General features: G+C 36.3%; 1 protein-coding gene across 1 annotated transcript; it reads left to right on the plus strand.

Annotated features, from left to right (window-relative positions):
- Positions 1-47: 47 nt before the first annotated feature.
- cavin1a (caveolae associated protein 1a) lies at positions 48-15732 on the plus strand. The gene is made up of 2 exons (XM_059554593.1): positions 48-1033; positions 14555-15732. Exons 1-2 carry the CDS (start codon positions 470-472, stop codon positions 15296-15298), a joined length of 1308 nt encoding a protein of 435 aa, XP_059410576.1. The 5' UTR covers positions 48-469; the 3' UTR covers positions 15299-15732.
- The last annotated feature ends 7282 nt before the right edge of the window (positions 15733-23014 follow it).

Raw genomic sequence — 23014 nt, forward strand, 5'->3', positions numbered from 1 at the left:
GTCAGTGTGGGTGTGACCTTACAGTAAGTGATCACAGCAGAGGGCTGGACTAAGGAGGGAAAGGGAAGACCTGACGGACAGGCTTCACAGGGAGCTGTGGTCACTCACACTCTTCCTTACACACTCCCACACACCTTGGAGAGAGGGTCTGCTTCCACCGACTGGCCGAGGTCCCAGAGTAGACTTGAGGGAAAGTTTGAGGCATTACAGCAAACCTAGAGAATAGTACTTAGTGGTAGGAAGAAGTGCAGGTGACTTGAAGATCAGTTAGAAGTTGACAAGAAGTGTTGTTGCCTGCAAGTTGGAGTCGTTGAGCTGTGATCATTGGGTGTCTACCGTCATTACAGTCTTTTTTTAGTGCTTTATTTTTACCCTAGGACTGCGTTCTTGCACACCGGGCCACAAGTGTGCATGCTTCTGCCTACAAGTAAGCTTGTGTGCCTTTCATCTGAGTACTTGAAACCGAGCCATGGCCGACACCGACTTCAAACTGGAGCGTGCTGTCTTCGCTGAAGTCTCTGATGACGACGACGAGGAGGTCTCCTTGATGCCTGCTGCCACCAAAACTGCCACCGTCTCCAAAGTGTTCAAATCAAAACGAGGCGACGACGATGACGATGATGACTCTGAGGAAGAGGTGGACCTGGTGCTGGGGCCTGGACTCGATGGAGGCAGCAGCGGTGAGGCCCAGAAGTCCGAGGCCCAGGCTACAGGCATGAAGGTCCTGGCACTCCTAGACAAGATCATAGGTGTGGTGGACCAGATCCAGCAGACTCAGACCGGTCTGGAGGCCAAGCAGGAGACCATGGAGAAGAACATGAGCAGCATCCAGACGGAGCTGGCCAAGCTGGCCAAGAGTCACGTTGGGACGGCTGGGACGGTCAACAAGCTCCTGGACAAGGTGCGAAAGGTGAACGTCAATGTGAAGAGTGTGCGCACGGACCTGGAGAAGCAAGCGGGACAGATCAAAAAACTGGAGAACAATGAACACGAGCTCCTCAAGAGAAAGAACTTCAAAGTGCTTATCTTCCAGGTGAGTAATGGCTGCTTGACAGAGCGTCTGACTGCCAAGTCTGTTTGATATCTCCTTTCATTTGTCTGAACTAATGGATACTAATTAGTCTTTTAGCTCATACTTCATTCAAAGCAGTCCTCAACTGCATGGCTCACTCCTTGCAGGATTTGAACCTACAGTAGTTTGGTTGCCATTCCCTTCTCTAACCAATGGGCTCTAATCTTCTGATTGTGGATCTGGAGCTGATTGTGGTTTGTTATAAAAGCTAGAGTCCAGGTGGTCTTTTTCTTGCTGTTGTAGTCTAGTTTTTTTTAGAACAAGTCCGATTGTTGAAATGGCAATTTTAGTGTGGCCAGGTGTTATTTTATTTATTTAGTTAGTTACTTAGTCATTTATTCATTCATTCAGACTGCAGTTGCTTTTGCTGACATTTCCACACTAGCTGTCAAACTAATGATGCACACTTGTGGAAATTTGGTGAAAATTTTATCATTATCATTCAGACTGAGACTCATTAAGAAATTGTTTTCAAACCACCTATGAATGTATAAATCCAGTTCCATACATATATATATTTATTTATGTATTTATTTGGTGTATTTGGGTTGGATAGACCAAAAAACAAAACAAAAAACCAATAACAATAGGTAAAGTCTTAGAACACTTTGTTACATCAGTGATGTGTTTCCTATGACCTTAATCATGACCTTAAAATGTTTCCTTGATGTTAGCTTTTTATAATGCAATCAAACACTTCATTTGCTGTAATGTTCTCGCTAATCAACGTATAATGTACTATATTAATATAATGTGCTATAGTAATATAATTAATAAGCACGATCATGTTGTTTTGCTGGGGTCTGCTGCAGGAGTATGTTTGCAGTCTTCCTTCCCAGGTCTCTTTTGGAGTACACATGGATTCCTCTGAAGGGCTTGGCCTTGATTTCCCCACTCAGTATCATAAAGTGTCAATCCACTCATCAGTGAACCTTCAAAGGTTCCTGTCTAACCTCACAGCAACCTCTGAACAATGATGGATACTGCATGCACGTCAAAAAACAGCCTACTGTGCATTTGGCTAAGATTTGATCAATTGTCTATCAATCTAATCTAATCTAATCTATCTATCCTAGTTATGCTCACCGAGGCTGCCTTTATTTAATAATAAAAAAATAGAGATACTGTGAAATATTATTACAATTTCAATAACTGTTTTTGTTTTCTATTTGAATACAGTCAAATGTAATTTTCAGCATCATTAATCCAGTCTTCAGTGTCACATGATCCTTCAGAAATCATCCTGCAAAGCTGATTTATTACAGTTTAGTTTTGAATACAGTTTTGTGCAACAACAAGTCATTATTATCACTTTATTTGCATTCTTACCAAATAAAAGTATTAATTTCTTCTTTGAACTTACTGAGCCCAAACTACTGAGTGATGGTCTATTTGAATGAAGATGTTTATAAGATTTAATTGTTGTGTTTGTTTGCAAAAGCGATGCTTAAAATAGATCGCAATGCTTTGCAGATGATGCTCTCTTTCACAGATGTCTCAGCAACGTACATGTGCTTTCTGGGAAATAAGGTAATTGTACACTGTCTGCACAAAGAGAAGGCCTATATGTTTTCCTTAACGTGTCTCTCTCTCGCTGTGGTGTGTGAGATAGCTGGATGTGACAGATAGTTGGCTGGCATTTGAGATATAGGATGAAGACCTTAAGATTTATGTCTATATCTTTTGCATAACTAAAAAACAAGGTGGGGAGGTGGCGGGTATGGGTACAAAACTGTCACTGGGTCAGTACAATATGCTCTCTGTCGGTACCGATGTATAATTTAAGGATAAATAAAGCACAAAGATATACCTTTTGGCTTTTGTACATTATGGTACCTCCCAAGTAAAATGCATGGTTTACTCACACTTGTATAGAATATAAATATGCAATTTGCACAGGTCAAGTTCTTCACCTTGAAGGCTGTTATGCAAAGAATGATCAATTATGTGAACAAATATCTTTTTTTATTCATAAAATTGAGAAATAGACATATAGGCATGTTTGCGACTGACCATGACATTATTTAAAACCTCAAGTCCGTGCCAGTCCATGCTTGGTTAAACTAAACTGTGGGAATGTTTTTGCGCTGAAATAGCTACTGTGTGCAAAGGTGCAAATGGTGTTTAGTTACTCTAAAAATAGTACCACACTTCATATGTAGAAAGTGTATTCTTTCTTTCGTGTTTTGCTCAAATGCTAGAGCAGTGTGTAGAGGGTAGGATTTCGCTGCAGTGTGGAGCGCAGTTACAAAGAGAGTCTTGTGCAAGCAAGCTGGGCCGTGTTGGAGTCAGATGAATGTGTTTAGAGCGTGCTGGATCGCAGTATAGATAGATGGAGACTCACTCTGAGACCCCCATCCCCCCTCAAACTCTCTCTTACAATCTAATTATAGCACAGAATGCCGTCATGTCTGCCATAATGACACTACCGTCAGTCCAGAGGGAAAGAGAGAGAATCCTTCAGGTTTAGACTTTTGCATTCAGCGTTGTCATTCCTCAGTCAGTTCACAATATACTATAATATAATATAATATAATATAAAAATATATAATAATAGAACTATAGAATATTATTTACATGTTAGTATTAAATAGATAATATTATTTACATAAAAATATGTTTTAGTATTAAAATAATTCCATTTTACAGCAATAAATACAATAAATGTCATGTGGTAATATCATTATAGCAGATTGACACTGGCAATTTACATATTCACATATAAAATAAAGTATTGTAAAAGAAAATTAATACAATTTTAATATCAATTATGAATGAAATTTTACAGCATTAAATACAATAAATTAGCTTGTATGATAACAGCTATGAGCAATTATAGTAATATTGCAATGTGATTTCCAGTGACAATTTACATGAATATTAAATAACTATTTTTTTTTTATTTACATTTATTATTTTATAAAATCACCTATGTCAGCCATTGTCACCTGTACAGTAATATCATTAGCTGTGTGACTGAGAGGGCAGTGGATGGTACATTAGTATATAATTGTGTTTAATGACTCTCTTTAAACCCACAGATGTCATTTTGTGCCAGTAATTATGTGATTATTCTTCTCTGTCAGTGATCTGACATTACTGCGCTGGAGCAGAAGCTTCTAACGTGTGTGTACCGTGGACAGGCAGAGGTTCAGTGTGTTCCAGCACATTGCTGTTGTTTACCCTGCACCAGTGTTTCTGCATTTAGCCTCACTAACGAGTCATTTCCTTCCAGCGCTGCTCTGAGGGGCTGCAGGGGGGAACGGTGTTGATGTAATCATGTTTTTAGATGGAACTGAATGATGGAAGATGACAAGAGTGAGTGAGGTCAGTTATTGGTTTATACGCGCAATTATGTTCTGTTAGCTATTTCCCATCATTTCTCTGGGCATATGTTGCCTAATGAGGTGCATTATAGACTGTTAGGGATAATCAGAGAAGATGCACCAGAGGGATCACATGTGTATCTCTCCTGGGAATGACCAAACTCCGAAACACACATTAGCTGTGTGAAAACATGGGCACTGTAGATATATGCAGTTCGTTTTTATGTAGTGGCAACATAAATATGCAAAGTGAAAATACTTTTTTATTGCTTTTTTCCTAAATCAATATAAACAATTACAAATTATATCATTAGTATATCAGTTAACACTAAATTTGGAGATTATATAGTCTTTTTTTCATGCACCTAAACTGCATGAACGCCCAAAATGTGTAAAATGTAAAATCTGTTATGCTGCATGACTTAATCTGGTTTCAATGCTAAAAGCATTTTTTATTCATTCATTTATATATATATCAATAATAGTTTTTTCTTTATTCAATGCAATCGTAACAAAGTATTTGTTATTATTATTATTATTATTATTATTATTATTAATATTATTATAAATGATTGGTTTTACTACAATAACATTATTTCTAGGGGAAACACAGATTTTAATGTAATGGCAGACTTTTGAATGAGTTGGCCACTATGCACACTACCATTCAAATGTTTGGTGTCAGATTTTTATATTTAAAGAAATAGATACAAGATGCATTTAATTGATCAAACATGACAGTAAACACATTTATAATGTTGCAAAATATTTATATTTCAAAGAAATACTGTCCTTTTTGAACCTTCTATTCAAAGGATCCTGAAAAAATGTATCGCTGTTTCTACAAAATATCTTGAGTACAAAAGTTCCTTGAGAAGGAAGGATCATGTGACACTGAAGACTGGAATAATGATTCTGAAAATGCAGCGTTTGCATCACAGGAATAACTGTTATTTAAACTGTAATAATATTTCACAATGAGTGTATGTGTATGTCCATGTGCATATATGTTTGTGTGTGTGGATTTAAATGCTGTTGAAGTCTCAGTTTTCTCTGGGGGAATGTCCACTAAGGTTGCAAGTTACACTACTGGCATTTATCAGATATCTAATCACACACCTCTGAGACCTACATAAATTACCCCTGTAAAATTGGACTCCAGTATTTGACGTGTGTGTGTGTGTGTGTGTGTGTGTGTGTGTGTGTGTGTGTGTGTGTGTATGAGAGAGAGTACACATTAATATTTGCTATATGCTATAAATAAATGGACGTTTGAATTGATTTATTCAGAACTGACATTAACATCATTATTCTCAGAAACTCTCATTAGAAATTGGTATCAGAACAGCTGAATTTATTAACACAAGCAGAGCTACATAAGGTTACATTTAGTTTATTGGATGAAATAGCCACTGACCTCTGACCTCTTGGTTGTTTAAGTACTGGTACCAAATTTCCATTGCATTGTTTGAAATGATTTGCTTTTTCAGCTGTGCACTTGTGGTGAACATGCATGTCAATATTGTACTCCGGGCTTAAAGTTCTCCGGCACCGTGCCGGTGTCCTGACATTTTATTCTACCCGTCAGATTGTCCTACCAGGGTTTACTGCACATGCACACATCAATATTGCGTCCTTTTTCTCATGCTGAATAACAATATTTAGTGTATCTACATTACTGTAAGGGTAGGTTTAGGGTTGGGGTAGTTGTAGACTTTAATAAAACACAATCTAATAGGTAGAAAAAAAATAATTATTGTTGGTTTCCTGCAGCTGTATCCCTTCTAGCTTAATGGTAATTTATAAGTAAAGACTGTATGTGTAAAATGGGCTCAACTCTTCCTCTGCATATGCGGTGAGTTTGGGTTGCTTAATTAACGTTTATCTGGGAAAACAAACTTGATTTGTAACGTAAATAATTTAAAGCTATGCCAACAAAGTAGAATACATTTATATAATAAATATGCGATTTATTGAACATCGCCCTGCTGATGAAACAGCATATGCTGGTTAGGTATGTTTTTACACTGGGATGCTGGTCCTTTGCCAGCAAATGACCAGCATAAACCAGCACCCCAGCGTCAAAACATACCTAACCAGCATACAGTATGCTGGGGTTTTTTTTTTCAACATAGCACGTTTACAAAATAAAAGTTTCTGAATTAACATGTGGTCAAATATTAAAATTAAATGTATTTAAACGTTGTTAGATCACAAGAAACATCACAATTCCTTTTGTCGCCTTCTGCAGGTATTTGTTATAATATAGGCATATTATATTGTGCATTCAACGACGTTCATTGTTCAATAAAACCATGTATTTGGTTTTGATAGCCTACTTTATTTGAGTCCAGTTATTATTGCCTCATAGTTACTTTATATAAAAACATAGTCATATTAAAGCCTAGTTCTATTTGTATTACTAAAAATTATCAGATTACTCACTTGTCAAAATAACCAGTAGATTATTAGGAGCACTAGATTAAAACATTTCAAAATACAACTGCATTGTTTTACTTTTTGTTATTAAAAGACAAATATTTTGTCATTTAGTGAACCAAGTATCTGCATTTTGTCTCACCTTGTGAGCTAAGTGTATTGTCACACCCATGAGCGTGATGAAGCTTATAATTTTCCAAGTATATGACATAGCTTTCATTCTTCCAGTCAATCATATTCGTGATAATAAAAAAACAAAAACAAAAACTGTTTGGATAAGGAAAGCGGTAACTTTGCCATAGTATCCTTTCAAATGTTAAAGTTGCTACAATCATTGCATTCTTTGCATTTGCTGCACTTTATTTGTACAATTTTGTTGAATTAGTTTATATATTAGAATTTGTAAGATAAAGGTAGTGAAAGTTGTGCAAGGGAAGTCGTGGCCAAATGGTTAGAGAGTCGGACTCCCAATCCAAGGGTTGTGAGTTCGAGTCTCGGGCCGGCAGGAATTGCGGGTGTGGGGAGTGAATGTACAGTTCTCTCTCCACCTTCAATACCACGACTGAGGTGCCCTTGAGCAAGGCATCGAATCCCAAACTGCTCCTCGTGCGCTGCAGCAAAATATGTCACCTTAAATCCTGGAATTTTATTTTGCGGTATCTGTACAAACCATGCACCAAGTTACCAGTTCTTGGACCATTTTTTTAAATTGAACTGAACTGTAGTAAACTATCTTTGTATGTTTCCTATTTTATATTCATTTCCTAATGTTTAATTTACCATTATTTCTTTTGAACAAAACAATTTTTAGAAATGTCATGTTTTAGATTGTAGGTCATCTTGTACCCTGTCATGGACAAAGCTAACCAGCAAAACTTGGTATCAAAAGCATCCTAAATGTTACATGTGTTTGCACATACTATAGTGAATAATTTCTTGTAATTGCTGTTTCAGATATCCCACCATAATCTGTAGTCTGAGCCTGTCATGGGCTACTGGCAACGGCAGATACGTTACTAGTTAGTTTCAAGCTAAATAATTTTCTTTTTTTATTTGCCAAATAACCCCTTTTATGTGTCCGCCCCCGCAACCCCCAACCCCCTGAAAAATGTCTTCGGGACGAGTATTATCTGAATGGTATTAGGTTCCTCGTACACACAGACAAGGACTGTTTTGTAATTTCTCTTGCAGTCTGGTAGGAAAAAGCCGGATTCTAAGTGGGGTTGGTGAAGGTGTTTGCTGGGCGGATGATGATGAGGTGTGGCTGTGACTTATGGGGGTTGTGTGATCTCCATCATTACGGTGGCCTCTGCTCTATTTTTGAACTGAAATCAGGGTATCAGATTTACCCAGACAGCAGTGTGTGCTCCGTGTGAGCGTGTGTGTAGGTAGACTGCATGTTAGTCCGGGTCAGAATGTGCTGTTTGATGAATGGGCTGAGAATAAATGAGGCATGAGTTGCCACCAGTATGTTGTGTGTGCATGTGTTTACAAAGAATCACAAGAGATGATCACTTTAACTTCTTATTTTCTTAAAATGTTACATAATATGTCAAATGCTGGTCCTGGAATTACTGAATTCTTCAATATCGCTTGCATGGGGCAGGGCTGCATATGAATATGGAGCAACACTTGATATGGTAATGCAGAGCCAGGACAGCCACGCACATCCGAAGCTAAAATTCACCTTAACTTATAACAAACCAGGATTAGGAGTCATTCTATTCCAATTGACCCTTTGCATGGAGTTTGATTGACAGGCAATCTGACCAATCATAATGGCAAATCTGCTATTTATGCCCAACAAACAAATTTCATGAATTTGAATTTCTTACAAAATGACAGTTTGAAAGCAGAGACTATTTCATACCAAAACTAACCTGCTCTGACATGGCCTGTCAGACATAGCTGCAGTAAGGAAGGGGGTCTTTGCAAAGGGTCAATTATACACACACAAAACAAAAAGGGTTTTTTAGCAGTTCTTTGAGGTGCTATATAGCACCACTGCCATATAATGAATCCGGTAACCCTCTGTACCTTCTTTATATTCTCTCTAACTCTCTCTTAGTTTAGTTGGGGAAAGGATAAAAAAGGAACTTAAAATATAGTGTTTTTCGACACTATAAGGGGCAGTAACATATCTGAAATCTAAGGAGGAGAATGGGGTTACTCTTTGGGTTCTGCATAGCACCATTTGACAAAGGTTTAAAAATAGGTGCTATATAGCACTTGGTGGTTACCCTATGATTATGAGCCAATGAAACCACTTTTAGTGCTGTTTAGCACCATTTTTGTTTCGAGTGTATTGAATGTTGTCCACTTCAGTTTAGCAGCTCTTACTAACTCAGACACAGTGCCATTTGAGCTCTTGTTCTTGTGTGTTCAGAGCGCTGGATAATAAAAGCATGTTTGGCTTATTAGGAGCATCATGGTGGCAGAATGATTACAATACAAATAAAACATAATGTGTATTTGTGTAATAGAAATTGAGATATACACATGTTTATACTGCTGTTCAAAAGTTTGGGGCTGGTAAAGTTGAATATTTTTTAATTTTATTAAAGGGTTAGTTCACCCAAAAAGGAAAATTATGTCATTAATGACTCGTTCCAAACCCGTAAGACCTCCGTTCATCTTCAGAACACAGTTTAAGATATTTTAGATTTAGTCCGAGAGCTCTCAGTCCCTCCATTGAAACTGTGAGTACGGTATACTGTCCATGTCCAGAAAGGTAAGAAAAACATCATCAAAGTAGTCCATGTGACATCAGAGGGTCAGTTAGAATTTTTTGAAGCATCGAAAATACATTTTGGTCCAAAAATAGCAAAAACTACGACTTTATTCAGCATTGTCTTCTCTTCCGTGTCTGTTGTGAGAGAGTTCACTGCAGTGTATGATATCCGGTTCATTGAACGGAGGTCTTACGGGTTTGGAACGACATGGGGGTGAGTCATTAATGACAGAATTTTCCTTTTTGGGTGAACTAACCCGTTAATGTTTTCAAAAGTTTCTTATGCTCATCAAGGCTGCATTTATGTAATCAAAAATGACAGCAGAAAGCGTAATAGTGTGAAATACTAATACAATTTAAAAAACCTCTTTTCTATTGTAATATATTTTAAATGTAATTCATTCCTGTGATGCAAAGCTGAATTTCCGGCCTCATTCAGCATGATTTTCCAGTCTTCAGTGTCACATGATCCTTCTAATATGATGATTTGATGCTCAAATTTATTTTAAATTTCATCAGTGTTGAAAACAGTTGAGCTGCTAGATATTGTTATAAATTCTGTCACTGTGTATCCCTGTGTATAAGGAGGTTAATAGGTGAAAAACCTTCATCTCTTTGACATTATGAAGCTGTCAGATACATAAAAACGGCAGATGGCTGCTGTTTCAGCCACAGTAGTTTAATATAGCCTTTAGCCAATTAGAGACAGTTGTGGTGTCTGTTTGATTCATTTGTTAATGGTATCTTAGCATTCAAAAACTAGTCCATGTGCACTTGTGGTGTTTTCCTGACTGGCATGACACAGACCTAGTCTCTTATCTAAGAGAGAGATCATATTTTTGTTAAACCTGTCATAAAACCCATACTAAAGTCATGTTTAAAGTTATTCCCGGTTGTTTCAGGTAGGAGTTCTGCTGTACAGCTGTTGCTCTGAACCCAACAGAAGTCAACAGCTGCTCAGTGCCTCAACCTTAACATGCCTTTCAACATCATGCCACACACACACACACACACACACACACACACACACACAGCTGTTATCTGCTCATCACCGGCTGATTTTGTTTATCTGTATGTCATTCGAACTACTGGACCAAATGTTTTTGCTGCTGTCTTGGCAACGGTTATCATGGTGCCATGGTCCACACATCGCTGTAATCTGGGTAATTGTTCGCCTCTTTTAGGGTGTTAGATGGGGATCCTTCTATATATATACAGTGTGGACTGACATTCTTTTTAGCCTACAGCTTTTGAACAGGAGTTTGAGGGTATTACATGGCACCAGACACACTGCCAGTTGTATTAATGTAGTGTTTATGATTACTGTATTTGCACTATGGTTTTTGCCAGTACTACATAAATGCAATCAGGATCCAAAAGGGATCTGATCTTATCAACCATGGGAACAGAATTTTGTTATTTCTCCTAAAATAATAATAGTAATTACAAAAAAAAAAAAAAAAAAAAAAAATATATATATATATATTATTTATCCTCATGACACTGGAATTTAGCCACATTTTAGTTGAAAATTATTATGTAATTTTTGACACTGCATCTTTCACAAAAATATATTGTGATTTTGCTGCACTAGTTTTTTTCCTAGAAAAACTTTTAGTAAGAAATAGTCACTTTTACACCATGTGTCAAGACACCATTTAAATTTAAATTTGGCACATTGTAAGTGTTTATTTCGGACTTGTACCCAGTGACTCAACTCTAGTCTGGTATACTTAAATTGTTACAATAATTACAATTTACAATAATTGAAACTGTTTATTTATGAGAATCTATCTAAATATTGACTTTGGTGTGTGCATTGATTGGGTTTTTGGCAATTTTAGCTTTAGTATCAGGTGATATATTCCAGGAATGGCCACAATATATAATATGAATTTTCTATTTTATCTTTGGTAAACAAGTGAGTGATTTCAATGATTTTTATAATGATTTACTGCATTAAAAGTTGCCTGTTGCTTTATAAGAGAAGTCATGGCAATTGCAGATATTTCTTAACTCTGCTACCATTCATTTCAATCAGTCTCTGCCAACAGTTATTTTCTGTATTGTAATTATTTTAAAATTAATTGCATAATACAAACTCGGTTAATGGATTTAATAGCTATAAAAAAATATGGGATTATAAAAATAATTTGCTGCTTTATAAAATATACGGATCTGTTAATTATATTATTTTAATTGTACTAATTTGAATAATATAAGTTTATTTAAATACATATTTTGCATGAATTGTTTTAGTTAGCTGTTTAATTTCAGATTTTCAACAACCAAAATTACATTATTTGTTACAAAGTAAGTCTTTGACTTCCTTGTTGTTGGGTATCACATCTGTAAATTTATATTACAAATTACCTTTATGTTTCTGGGTGGATTCTGACCCTTTTAATACAGAGGACATGGAGACATATGGAAATAATTTGGAACAGCTGCTAACTGTGCCATAATATCTGTGATTCAACCGCAAAACATGATGCAATCCATACGGTTTTCCCTGAATCCGCATTATTTACCAGGCAGCACGGGTTACTGGAATTTGTTGTGGCCCAGCAAATTGTTACGGAAAAAGACCTTGATTTAATTCTCAGTAGTTCTTTGTGTGTTTACACTGAGCTCTCTCTGTTGGCTTTGGCTGTTTGGAGTGTTTGTGGTGCATGTGCAATGATCAGTGCACATTTCCAGCATTGTGTAACACCTCAGAAATCTATGTTCCTCTATATTCTGACTTGTGCTGGAGTTTAAGGGTTTTATTGAACTCAGGTTCACATAATGACAAACCTTTCTGGATCAAAAATGGAAATGGTATGTTTTGACATTGCAAATGACTGTAAGACAAACAGAAGCCGCTAAACTCAAATGGAGGTGTCACCAAAGTCAGCCAAAACATCAAGTAAAGTGCACATCTAACACTATGCCATTCAGGATGTTTATTAGGTGTCTGTTCTCTCTCTCTCTCTCTCTCTCTCTCACACACACACACACTCATACGCACAGCACAATACCTGCAGGTCTTCAGTCCTCTGAGCAGCCTGTGAGTCAGTTAGTGGATGCGGCTACTATAGTGACAGCATCAGTATTTACTATTTAGTGTGCAGAATGGGAGAGTGATACAGTAATAGCTTAAGGAGTGAATGAATCAGGGAATGAAACAGATGGAATGCAAAGAGAGGAAAGGCCGGCCTAAAATAAACACATGCACACATCTTCAGCCTTCACAACCAGATAAGGAAGCGTATGCAAGTTTACGAGGGCTTCCATTAGCATGGGGCCAGAGAAAAAAACTGATTCAGGGATACCAAATATAACTGATTGTCAATCGTAAAGAGATCTCTGCATCTGCAACTTCTTCTGTTGACCACCAGAGGGTGTGTTATACTTTTGAATACAGCCATTATGATCAAGAAAACGAATAAACGGCATTCTTTTCATTGGCATATGAGCAGAAAAGACAATCACAATGCTTCTCCTTCTCAAAATAACACACACACACACACACACACATATATATATATATTTGTGCATGTTTTTGTGACATATCAGGACACAACTCTGTATGATGACATGGGTATGACACAGGTTTTACAAGGAGAGGGTGACTTATGAGGACATAACCCCATTTTTCAAAACGCTTATAAATCATACAGAATGAGTTTTTTTGAGAAAGTAAAAATGCACAAAGTTTCCTGTGAGGGTTAGGGTTACAGGTAGGGTTGGTGTAGGGCCATAGAATATACAGTTTGTACAGTATAAAAACCGTTACGCCTATGGGGTGAACCCACTTTTCACAAAAACAAACGTGTGTGTGACCATCCAATTTTCAGTTAGAGGGAGTGCTGTACTCATCTGTGGACTCAATATGATTTTAGTAATGGCCCATATTTAAAATTAATCCCATTGACATTTTCTCATACTGGTAGCATAGAAGCATAGATCAGTTGATTATCTTACCATGAAGCTGCCCCACCCGTGTAATCATGGTGATCATCTTTCCCAGTGCTCAGACGAGTTATAGCATGATCTGAATTCAAAATATCAGTCTGTACGCTTGATCTGCAAATGAGGACTGAATGACTTAAAGGGATATTAAAATGTTAAGAACACGTTTAGGAGTAACAATTTAGAGCGATTATAAATCCTGAGACAAAATGATGTCTCAAACCAGCGGCCCACCATCAAAACATCCCTAACCAGCATATGCTGTTTTTTCAACAGGGAAAATATAACCTAGTCATTAAACTCTTATTGGATATTAGCTTCTCATAATGAAGACAGCATTCAAAGTTAAGTCAGCAGTGTACAGTCAGCTGCTTTATTGCAGAATATACCTCAAAAGGATGATCGGGAACAGGATATAAAATTTTAAGAAATTATTTAAACCCCAATCAATATTTTATATCCATATACAGTATCCTGTCAGTATTTTTTATTTATAGATGTATTCCACCAAAAAAAAAAAAAAAAAAAAAAAAACAAAGAGTCCAAAGCGATCAGCTTAGAAACAAAACGAACACTGCAAAAATATTAAAGTAATATTAATACTTAGTCAACTTTTGATGAAAGCATAGGCTATATCATATTATTCTGATTGAAAAAATCAGGGACAAGTATTGCTCAAATATTGGGCTCACCACTTGTACACCCCTGTTATTTTTGGCCCTCAAAAGAAACTAGTTTACTAGTTTAAGGGTCATAAAACAAGCTTAAAGGCTCATGAACCCCCTTAATATTATGGACAGGAACAAAGTCTGCTGAGTACACTCTTATTAAACATGTATTTGCACATACTTGCTTTTTATATTCAGTACTTTTTGTCTGACAGTAATACTGAAAGTGGAAGTTTCTCTGATTCGCTATAATATTCATGGCTACTTTAACACCAAATGTTTAGGTTCAAATCTGGAAAAATATTCTGATCTGTCTGGTCTAATCTAATCTTAGTTCCTTCATTTTTCTCACCTTTTCTCTCAGGACAAGGTGAAACCTGTGAAGGTCTCTAAGAAGCCAGTGGCTGCAGAAGAGGAAGGAGAGCAGGTGCTGAGTGAAGGAGCAGAGGAAGACCGTGGCTCTGAGGAGGAAGTTGAGGTTGAGGAGATCATAGAGGAATCTCGTGCTGAGCGCATCAAACGCAGCGGCCTCCAGAAGGTGGACAAGCTGAAGATGGCTTTCAGCAAGGAGCACATGGAGAAGACCAGACAGAAAACCAAGGAGAACCTGGAGAAAACCCGACTCAGAACTAAAGAGAACTTGGAGAAGACACGCCAGAGAACCCGAGAGAACCTTGAGAAGACCAAGATGAGCCTGGGGAAGAAGATGGGTAAGCTAGGAACAAAGATGACGCCTAACACTGAACGCCGTGAGAAGATCCGCAGCTCCAGAGAGAAGATGAAGAAGTCACTGAAGCCTGACCACCCCATCTACGCCCGCTCCAAATCATCCACCTACCGCGTACCACCCTTCACCTTCCACGTCAAGAAGGTCCGTGAGGGTGAGATCGAACCCACACCAGAACCAGAGGAAGAGGACGAGGACAAGGACGAGCAGGTGGAGCAGAATGAGGAGGTCCAGGAGGAAGGAGGCCTAGTGTCAAGGGTGGAGGAAGGTGAACTGGTCAATCTTGAGAGCCCAGAGATGGAGGCCTTACTAGAGGCAGCGGATCAATCACGGCTGGTGTTCCAGGAGACGGTGAGGCCGAGGGAGAAGGCCAGCCAGTGAGTCCAACACGCCGAGCCCTGGAAAGCTCAACATGGGAAAATAATGTGGAAGTCTGGAGATAAATAAGGCTAAAAGGATGTAGGGAACTGAGATGTGCTTGAGAACGGATTAAAGGAGTCGACTGGACCTTTGGCTGAACATTTAGTTTGTTTGTTTGATTTCTTCTTATTATCTTCTCAACCACAAGGTTGTTGTTTTTTTTGTTTGTTTTTTGTTCAGCTGTCAATTTTTCAATCAACTACTGATCAATTTTGTGTCTCGAACCGAATGATACTCAAAAAAGATCAAATAATTTTTTATGTGATTACCAACACTTAATCTTAAATCTTACAAAAAAAAGAATGTTATAGTATTTTCAGGAAAGGCGGGTGTGAGGAGGTTTGCACTTCACAAGAATATTTTCACAAACACTCTCATGGCATTTAATTAGACATTTAATAAATTTGATTTGATTTAATAAAATTGCAGCCAGATATTGCCAATATATACCTATATTAAAGTGCCTATATTTAATGAACACCTTGTGTTTTTTGTACTATGGCTGCTGATTTCAACAGGATAAATTAATAGCAGGGCTTACGCATCTTTTTGAATATCTGGGCTTTGTTTTAATGCCATGAAGGAACAGTTGGAAGAAAGAAAGAAAGAAAGAAAGAATTGCAAAAAACTACTGCTGACCGAATGTTTTTCTTTTAAAGCTGAAGGTTTTAATAATGTACTTATGGTGAGTTGTTTTGTGGTCTAATAACTGGCTTGAATGTAATCCAAGCTCTGACTCAACTTTGCTTCAATTTGCACCTACAGATGGCATAACCTGATCTTTGATCTATGTAAACAAGAAGCTCTTACAAACCTGTAAGATCACGCTGAATATCAGTCCCTGAAAAGGTTACTTTTCAGAATTCAGTTTTATTCATTCTGAGGTAAATTCATTTGACTGTTTACCTTGTTTGTACATATACACTTTAACATGCTTAAAGTACGATTATCATCTTATTGTCATATACACATAATTACAGTATTATGCCTGTATTAGGTGAACAGGGACCTACTCAATGAAAAAGTAGTGCTGATATAGTCATTGTGTAGTCCAGCTCACTGAAGTAAATAGAAACACATCATAGTTCTATCCTATCTGATTATATTCAGCTCAATTACTGATCTTTCATTGTACTTTAAGTGTGTTCATGTTAAACAGTTGGCCAACATTATTTCATATAGCTTGAGTAGACTAATTTTATAAGACTAACATATGCAGTTACTGCAGGCACACATGGGCAATAGTTTTGTGTGTGAAGGTCTGAATGAAGCTGCTTATGGCTCTGCTGTTGAGATTTGTGGCTGTATAAATGGATTTTAGGAGTAGGTTGCTTTTAATAAACAAATACAAGTGTCCACCTTTGTGCTTTGAGACCTGAGGCTTGATTTTTTTGTGAATAAATCTAAATGCTATAGGCAAACTCTCTTTCATTCTCTGTATCTACTGACATATTTGCATATCTACATATTTGTTTTATGAAACAGTTTACTAAACCTTTAGACAATTAAAAAAAGGTCTAAAAATAAAAGTTTGTATATATGTTCTTTGTCGAGTACCATATTTGATACATCAAGCATTTGTGGCTCATACAAGAATATTGAGGGATAAGTCACCTGAAGGAAGAATAAAACTCCTCATTTTTATTTAAAAACTGAATATGCAGTTTTTTATTTATATACTCACACAATGTAAGATGCAATTATGATTGCTTGTCATTTTAATCAGTGAGATATTTATAGTCTGTAAAGCAGACTGCCTAAATAAAATACATATAAATGTCACTTGTCACTCTGTATTTCCTAATAACATGTCGTGATGTCTTAGTGTAAGATTAAATTATTGGTTTTATAATCAGAGGTATGTAGATTCGTGTTCCTCAAAAGCCCAATGTATCATATTTGATAGTTGCATTTAAACATGATTTTTCTAAACAATTATACATAATCAAGTACACCTAAGGTGCTTCAGTCCAGTAAGTGTGCGAATATAAATATTTAAAAATATATATAATATGTAACATATAATATTATAAAGCATATAATATATGTTTAAAAGTTTTAAGCAGAAAAACATTTTTTTTAATTATACTAAAAAGCCTTACTTAAAAAAGTTTGACCTACATGATGGCATAGAAGAGCCTTTTTGTCTAAATGGTTCCATAAAGAACCTTTGACATCTGAAGAACCTTTCTGTTTCACAAAAGGTTCTTGTTTTTGTTCTTTTAATTTTAAGAGAGTTTCAATCACATAGCAGAAGGAATTACTATATACATGTTTTTCAGCAAAATTTCGATTCCTGCTCATTCTTCAGCTGTGTGGATAAGTGCATAAATAAACAGATGACGTGTGAGGCGTGACATAAATGAGGATGTTTATAAAGTAAGTCATTGTATAATAACCAGATCAAATGCTCTGAATGTTTGGGGATTTTATTCTCAATCACATAGCAGAAGGAATTACTACGTACATGTTTTTCAGCAAAGTTTCGATATTGTTGATAATTTATAGGTCTTAAAATTTGCATGTACAGTCTGCTTCATAGGGTTAAAAAGTGAAATCAATGAGTACCTTTCAAAACTACGAAACTTCCAACTTCCTCCCCAGTCGAAAAAGAGCATTTATTGAAACTAAGCATTTCATTTTCTTCATTTTCAGTGAAACAAGAGCAATAGTGACTTCATGCAAATACGCAGAGGGATGACTACAAGTGGGAGTACAGACAGTGGTCAACACTGCAGGCAAATAGATTTAGCTGATGTCATCATGAATGCACCTTAAGGGCCAGTTTTTTGCAAGAATGAACCTTAAGCTTAATTTTGGACCACAGCGAAAGAAAACAAAAAGAAAATGCTAAAACATGAATGATTTGACCTCACTTAACCCTTTGATGCACAAGCCAGAGAAAACCCCTTCTGATGCACCAACATGGGTCTAAAATGACCCGTATTCATTTCCTATGATATTTCATACTTCGCTGGGCATCTTTTTGTTTCATCTTTTGAAATCAGTTTACTTTAGCATTTAATATTCCCTTATCTAAGTCCATGATCCATGAATAATAAAAAATATATTTTTTTTACAATGACCACAAATTAATATTTAATTTTTTTCATAGCTTTTTTTGTCGCTACATCAAGTTTACGCACATGGGTCAAAAATGACCTATCTATGCAAGCATGATAAAACAAAAGAATAAAGACATTTTGTTAAAATAATTATTTTAGCTGTTATGTAGAGCACATTTAACACTTGAAATATGTTTATTGGCCACTTTGTCACACATAGCATGCACATATCAGTGATAACCGATAACACTTGAATTGTCTGTAGTGCAACCACAGTGAATGTGACCGAATAAATGAAAATAAAACTAACAAAATAAAATCACACAGGTACAGTACTAAACCAAATTGCCATCTAAGTGCTTACATGCCTCACAAATAACAACTACAGGTTTGTGCATCTTGACAGATGTAACAACGGGCCTGACGCTGAACACCAGTGGCTTACATAACTTACATGAGTAGGTGAAAACCATTTTTTCTCAATCTATTGGACAGAGTCTGTGTTTCCTCTTAGAGGACTCATCAGACAAGTCTTCAATTTCATCACACGAGTCTTCTTCGTCTAAGAGAGCTGGATTCACACCCACAACTCCAGACTGACCCTGTAACACATAGTCTAAGTCATCAGCTTTAGATATTTTAGACTCTGAATCAGGACTAAGAATTGCCTGATCTTCCTCACCATGCAGCATCTCTACAAACATTTCAGCCATTAATCTAAAATGTCTGGGATCAGCCATACTAACACTCTAGGAAAAGAGTGCTCAGCAAGCAGTTGATCATGGTTATACTAATTATATATGGTTGATGTCAGAAAAACTTGTATGTCCAAAACCATTACTTTTCAGAAACAATACTGACAGACATAAAGGGTGACCAATAGCATTGATTTATGGTGAAATATGGAAATATGAGGTTTCTGCCTCAGAGTCAGCATACTTGCATATAATAACGTATAATTTTGACTTTTATTTTGTTGACCTAGCTAACATTAGCTAGAAAATAAATAATAAAACTATATTATAGTCTTTAATTATAGTTTTGGACAGGTTTCTCTGTCTCACTAGTAATAGATTTCAAGGTCCTTAGCCTAACATTGAAATGTTATATCTAGTTATCTTTCACAATATATCTAATATTTTCTGTGGTAATAAATTATAAAATAAGACTAAATGCATCAATTATACAAAATCAGCAATCCTGAGTTGTGAAATGTGTGACAGGTGAATAGATTTCTTTAGTAAATTTGTTCCCAAAAAAATTGCAAATAGCAAAGGTTTTTAAACGGGTCATTTAGACATCCAATGAGTGTAAAATTCATGTAGAAATAAAACTCTGTTTTTTTATAAAGTAAAGAAACGGCAATAATGATTAGTGGAAGTCAAAAACAACATATTTAAAGACTATCTGGAATAATAAATGATAGAAAAACTATTTCTTTCATATATTCAGCAAAGAAACTGAAATAACATAGGAAATGAATAAGGGTCATTTTAGAACCATGTTGTGCATTAGAGCGGTACAAAAATTATTTTTATTAAATAACTAAGAAATAAAAAATAAGGATTTGTGATGATCAAAAACAAGTAAATTGATGAATTCCTGGAATTCTGAATGATCAAATTAATTTCTTGCAAAGATATAGAAAAAACAAACTCAGTTGGGTCACTTTAGACCTATGATCAAAGGGTTAAAACAGGTGTTTAAAGGTTTGAATACAATCAATCAATCAACAAAACAAATAGAAAACCTTCTTAAACATATATTACAAGAAGTCAGTTATATACTGCAGCAATTCCCATATCTTCAGACCAGAGATTAATACATTTAGAAGGGAATCTATAATTTATCATTAATGTTTTAAAATCACCCAAATACATTCTTATTAATGTAATAAAGTACTAGTCTAAAAGTGAAAGCTTGTTTTCTAAAGACAGATGACCCCCCCCCCCCCCCCACCACCTCTCTGTTCTCTGTCCTTGGTGGTGTCGTGTTGGTCGTAGAGGGAATGCATTAAATAATCAATGAGAGGAATCGGATTAAGGAGAGTGCTTTTCCAAAAGGGGAGCAGAAGACAGCAGAACAAAAAAGAAAGAGGCTGGGGAATAGACATAGCACTACACACACACACACACACACACACACACACAATATTATATAGCCTATCAGTAATTTGAATTATTATGTACATGATGTAGCATTTTACATTTTGTAAAGAATATCTGAGCCATATTTTACAATGTTTAATTTATTAACACCTCTGATTAAGATCACTTTCTTGATATCTTAATGATGGATCAGATATTTGATCACTCAAACAGATAACAGCCTCTTCGAATCAGATATGTCAGATACTGTATATTGTTCATTGCAAGAAAACTGCAATTTAAATGATGTCTGATGCAGACTGGTCTATGTGCCACAAACATGCACCGCTGCACATCTGTGTTTTCCATCAGGGTCTCAGGAGAACAGATGGCCGTGTGTTTGCAGAAAGCAGCAGGAAGAACAAACTAGAACCCACTGAGCTGATGTTTATCTGCATTTTATCTATACTGTATAAGCTGTAAGTGAACTTCCTGGAGAAATGTGGAAACAAAAATAGGCAAGGCTTATAGTGCCAGGGAAGATTGTGTGCATGAGTTATTTTTTTGTGTGAATAAATAAAACTAGTAAATATGTGGGAGGTGCATACACTTTTCCAAATGACTTCACTTAAACATATCAGATGAAGTCAAACAGACTGTAGGTGTAAATGCAAATTGAAATCAACCTGATTGCTCATTCTTCAGCTGTGTGGATAAGTGCATAAATAAACAGATGACGTATGAAGCGTGACATAAATGAGGATGTTTATAAAGTAAGTCATTGTATAATAACCAGATCAAATGCTCTGAATGTCTGGGGATTTTATTTGCGCCAGTGTCACATGGCATCTGTGTTGACTAGCGAGAAATGACAGTAAATACATGTTAATTATTTCCTTGTTCTTTATTCTGCTTCCATGATCATTGTCATCTTCTATAAAGGTTAATGTTGCATAACAAAGCATACGTTTGTATTTGTAAAATAAAACTTGAAGAAGTGCTATATTTAGTGAGCAACAGGCCTATTTGCAGCAGGTCTCTTAATAGATCTGTTCAAGTGTAAAAAGTATTCTGTGAAAGGTATAACTCATACAACAATGAAAATTCTGTCATTGTGAAAGAGTGAAATGTTCACATTATTGACTACATATGTCTTTAGATTCTTAACCCAAGTGAGATTTTCACTTAACAAATAGACACAACATTCCTTCACGGTAAAAGCATGTGCAAGTGTGCATGAGACCTTAATTTCGGTATTAATACAACACATGTGATGTGTAATTTCCAGAACAATTTCTTGCATCTGATATGAATGTGTTTTGCATCAGTTTCTGTTTGCCATTAAAGACAGCATTGAGAGAACAGATGTAAGAAAGAAAAATAAAAAGCGAGAGCCTAATGACCTTGGACCGGAACATCTGGACTGTAGAAAACATCCTTTGACGTTTCCTTAGAAGCCCATGTGTTAAATGCAAACAGATGTAAATATGACCTGTTTTTATACTTCAGGGAAATATGGTTGGAAGTGTCTGTTTAAAAAAATCCTATCTGATAATGGCACAAAGACAATGGAGCATTGTGTTAAAGATTAGTCTGCATCAATCAAAGACAAAGTTCAGTCAAAATATGTGAGCGAGAAAAACAGATTAACCTGGATTTGATACAAACACTTCAGAGCTGCTTAATCATGACCTCAGTTTAAAAGCGAACCAGAGGTTTCCTTTGGGTATTTCAGAGGATTATTAAAAGTATTTTTAGATTTCTGAGAAAAAAGGACTGTGGTTAACATTACATGAAGAAACTTTCAATTTTTGTTCTATAAATTACAGGCAGTCACACCTGAAACATTAATTTCGAAACCAATGCTACACTAAAAACCCATTTGTAATTCCTGAACACATAAATGTAAAACAGCTGAATCTATTCTGCTACAAACTGTACATCTCTAGTGACAAAAAACTATAGTCCAGTCAAGAAACTTTGATATTTGATGTTTTCTTTTTGTTGTTGAGCCATTTTCTGCAATAATTTTTTTTTCATTCTTCAATAAATAAATAAATAAATTTGTAATAATTTTGTACAGCACTTTGGTCCAGTTTTTTATGGTTTTGAAATTGCTTTATGAATATTTGAGTTAAGAGTCTCTGTTTTTCTTAAATAAAAATGCACTTTGCTATATATGGTGAAAATATTCATTGTGGCCAGTGGCACACATAAACGTACACAGTGTTGTAAAAAAAAGGCGGGGGGAATGATTAGCCTACCGCACTTTTTTACATCCACTGAATTAAAAGTTAAGATGACGTAGGCACTGCCAGTAATTCAGATGACTTCCAGGCGCGCTGTTCTAGAAGCTCTGCCTCCCCCCGCCGCGCCCGGTTTCAGAACAGCGCGCTCCGAGGGAGGACAGAGCCGTCGGAACAGCCTTCAGAGCCTGGGCAATAAACACAGGCGGACTCGAGATCGCTTGCTCTTTGACCCGCCTCCTCTGCGTCAGTCGAGCTCAGCGATTGGACAAAATCCTG

This window comes from Carassius carassius, chromosome 1 (genome assembly GCF_963082965.1).
Source record: "Carassius carassius chromosome 1, fCarCar2.1, whole genome shotgun sequence".
In the NCBI taxonomy this organism is placed as follows: Eukaryota; Metazoa; Chordata; class Actinopteri; order Cypriniformes; family Cyprinidae; genus Carassius; species Carassius carassius.

What these genes read in the sequence shown, in the direction of transcription:
- cavin1a (XM_059554593.1), top strand. Translation starts at nt 470, where the DNA reads ATGGCCGACACCGACTTCAAACTGGAGCGTGCTGTCTTCGCTGAAGTC. An exon ending in TCAAAGTGCTTATCTTCCAG is followed by an intron (nt 1,034 to 14,554) that starts GTGAGTAATGGC and finishes CTTTTCTCTCAG; the next exon opens with GACAAGGTGAAACCTGTGAA.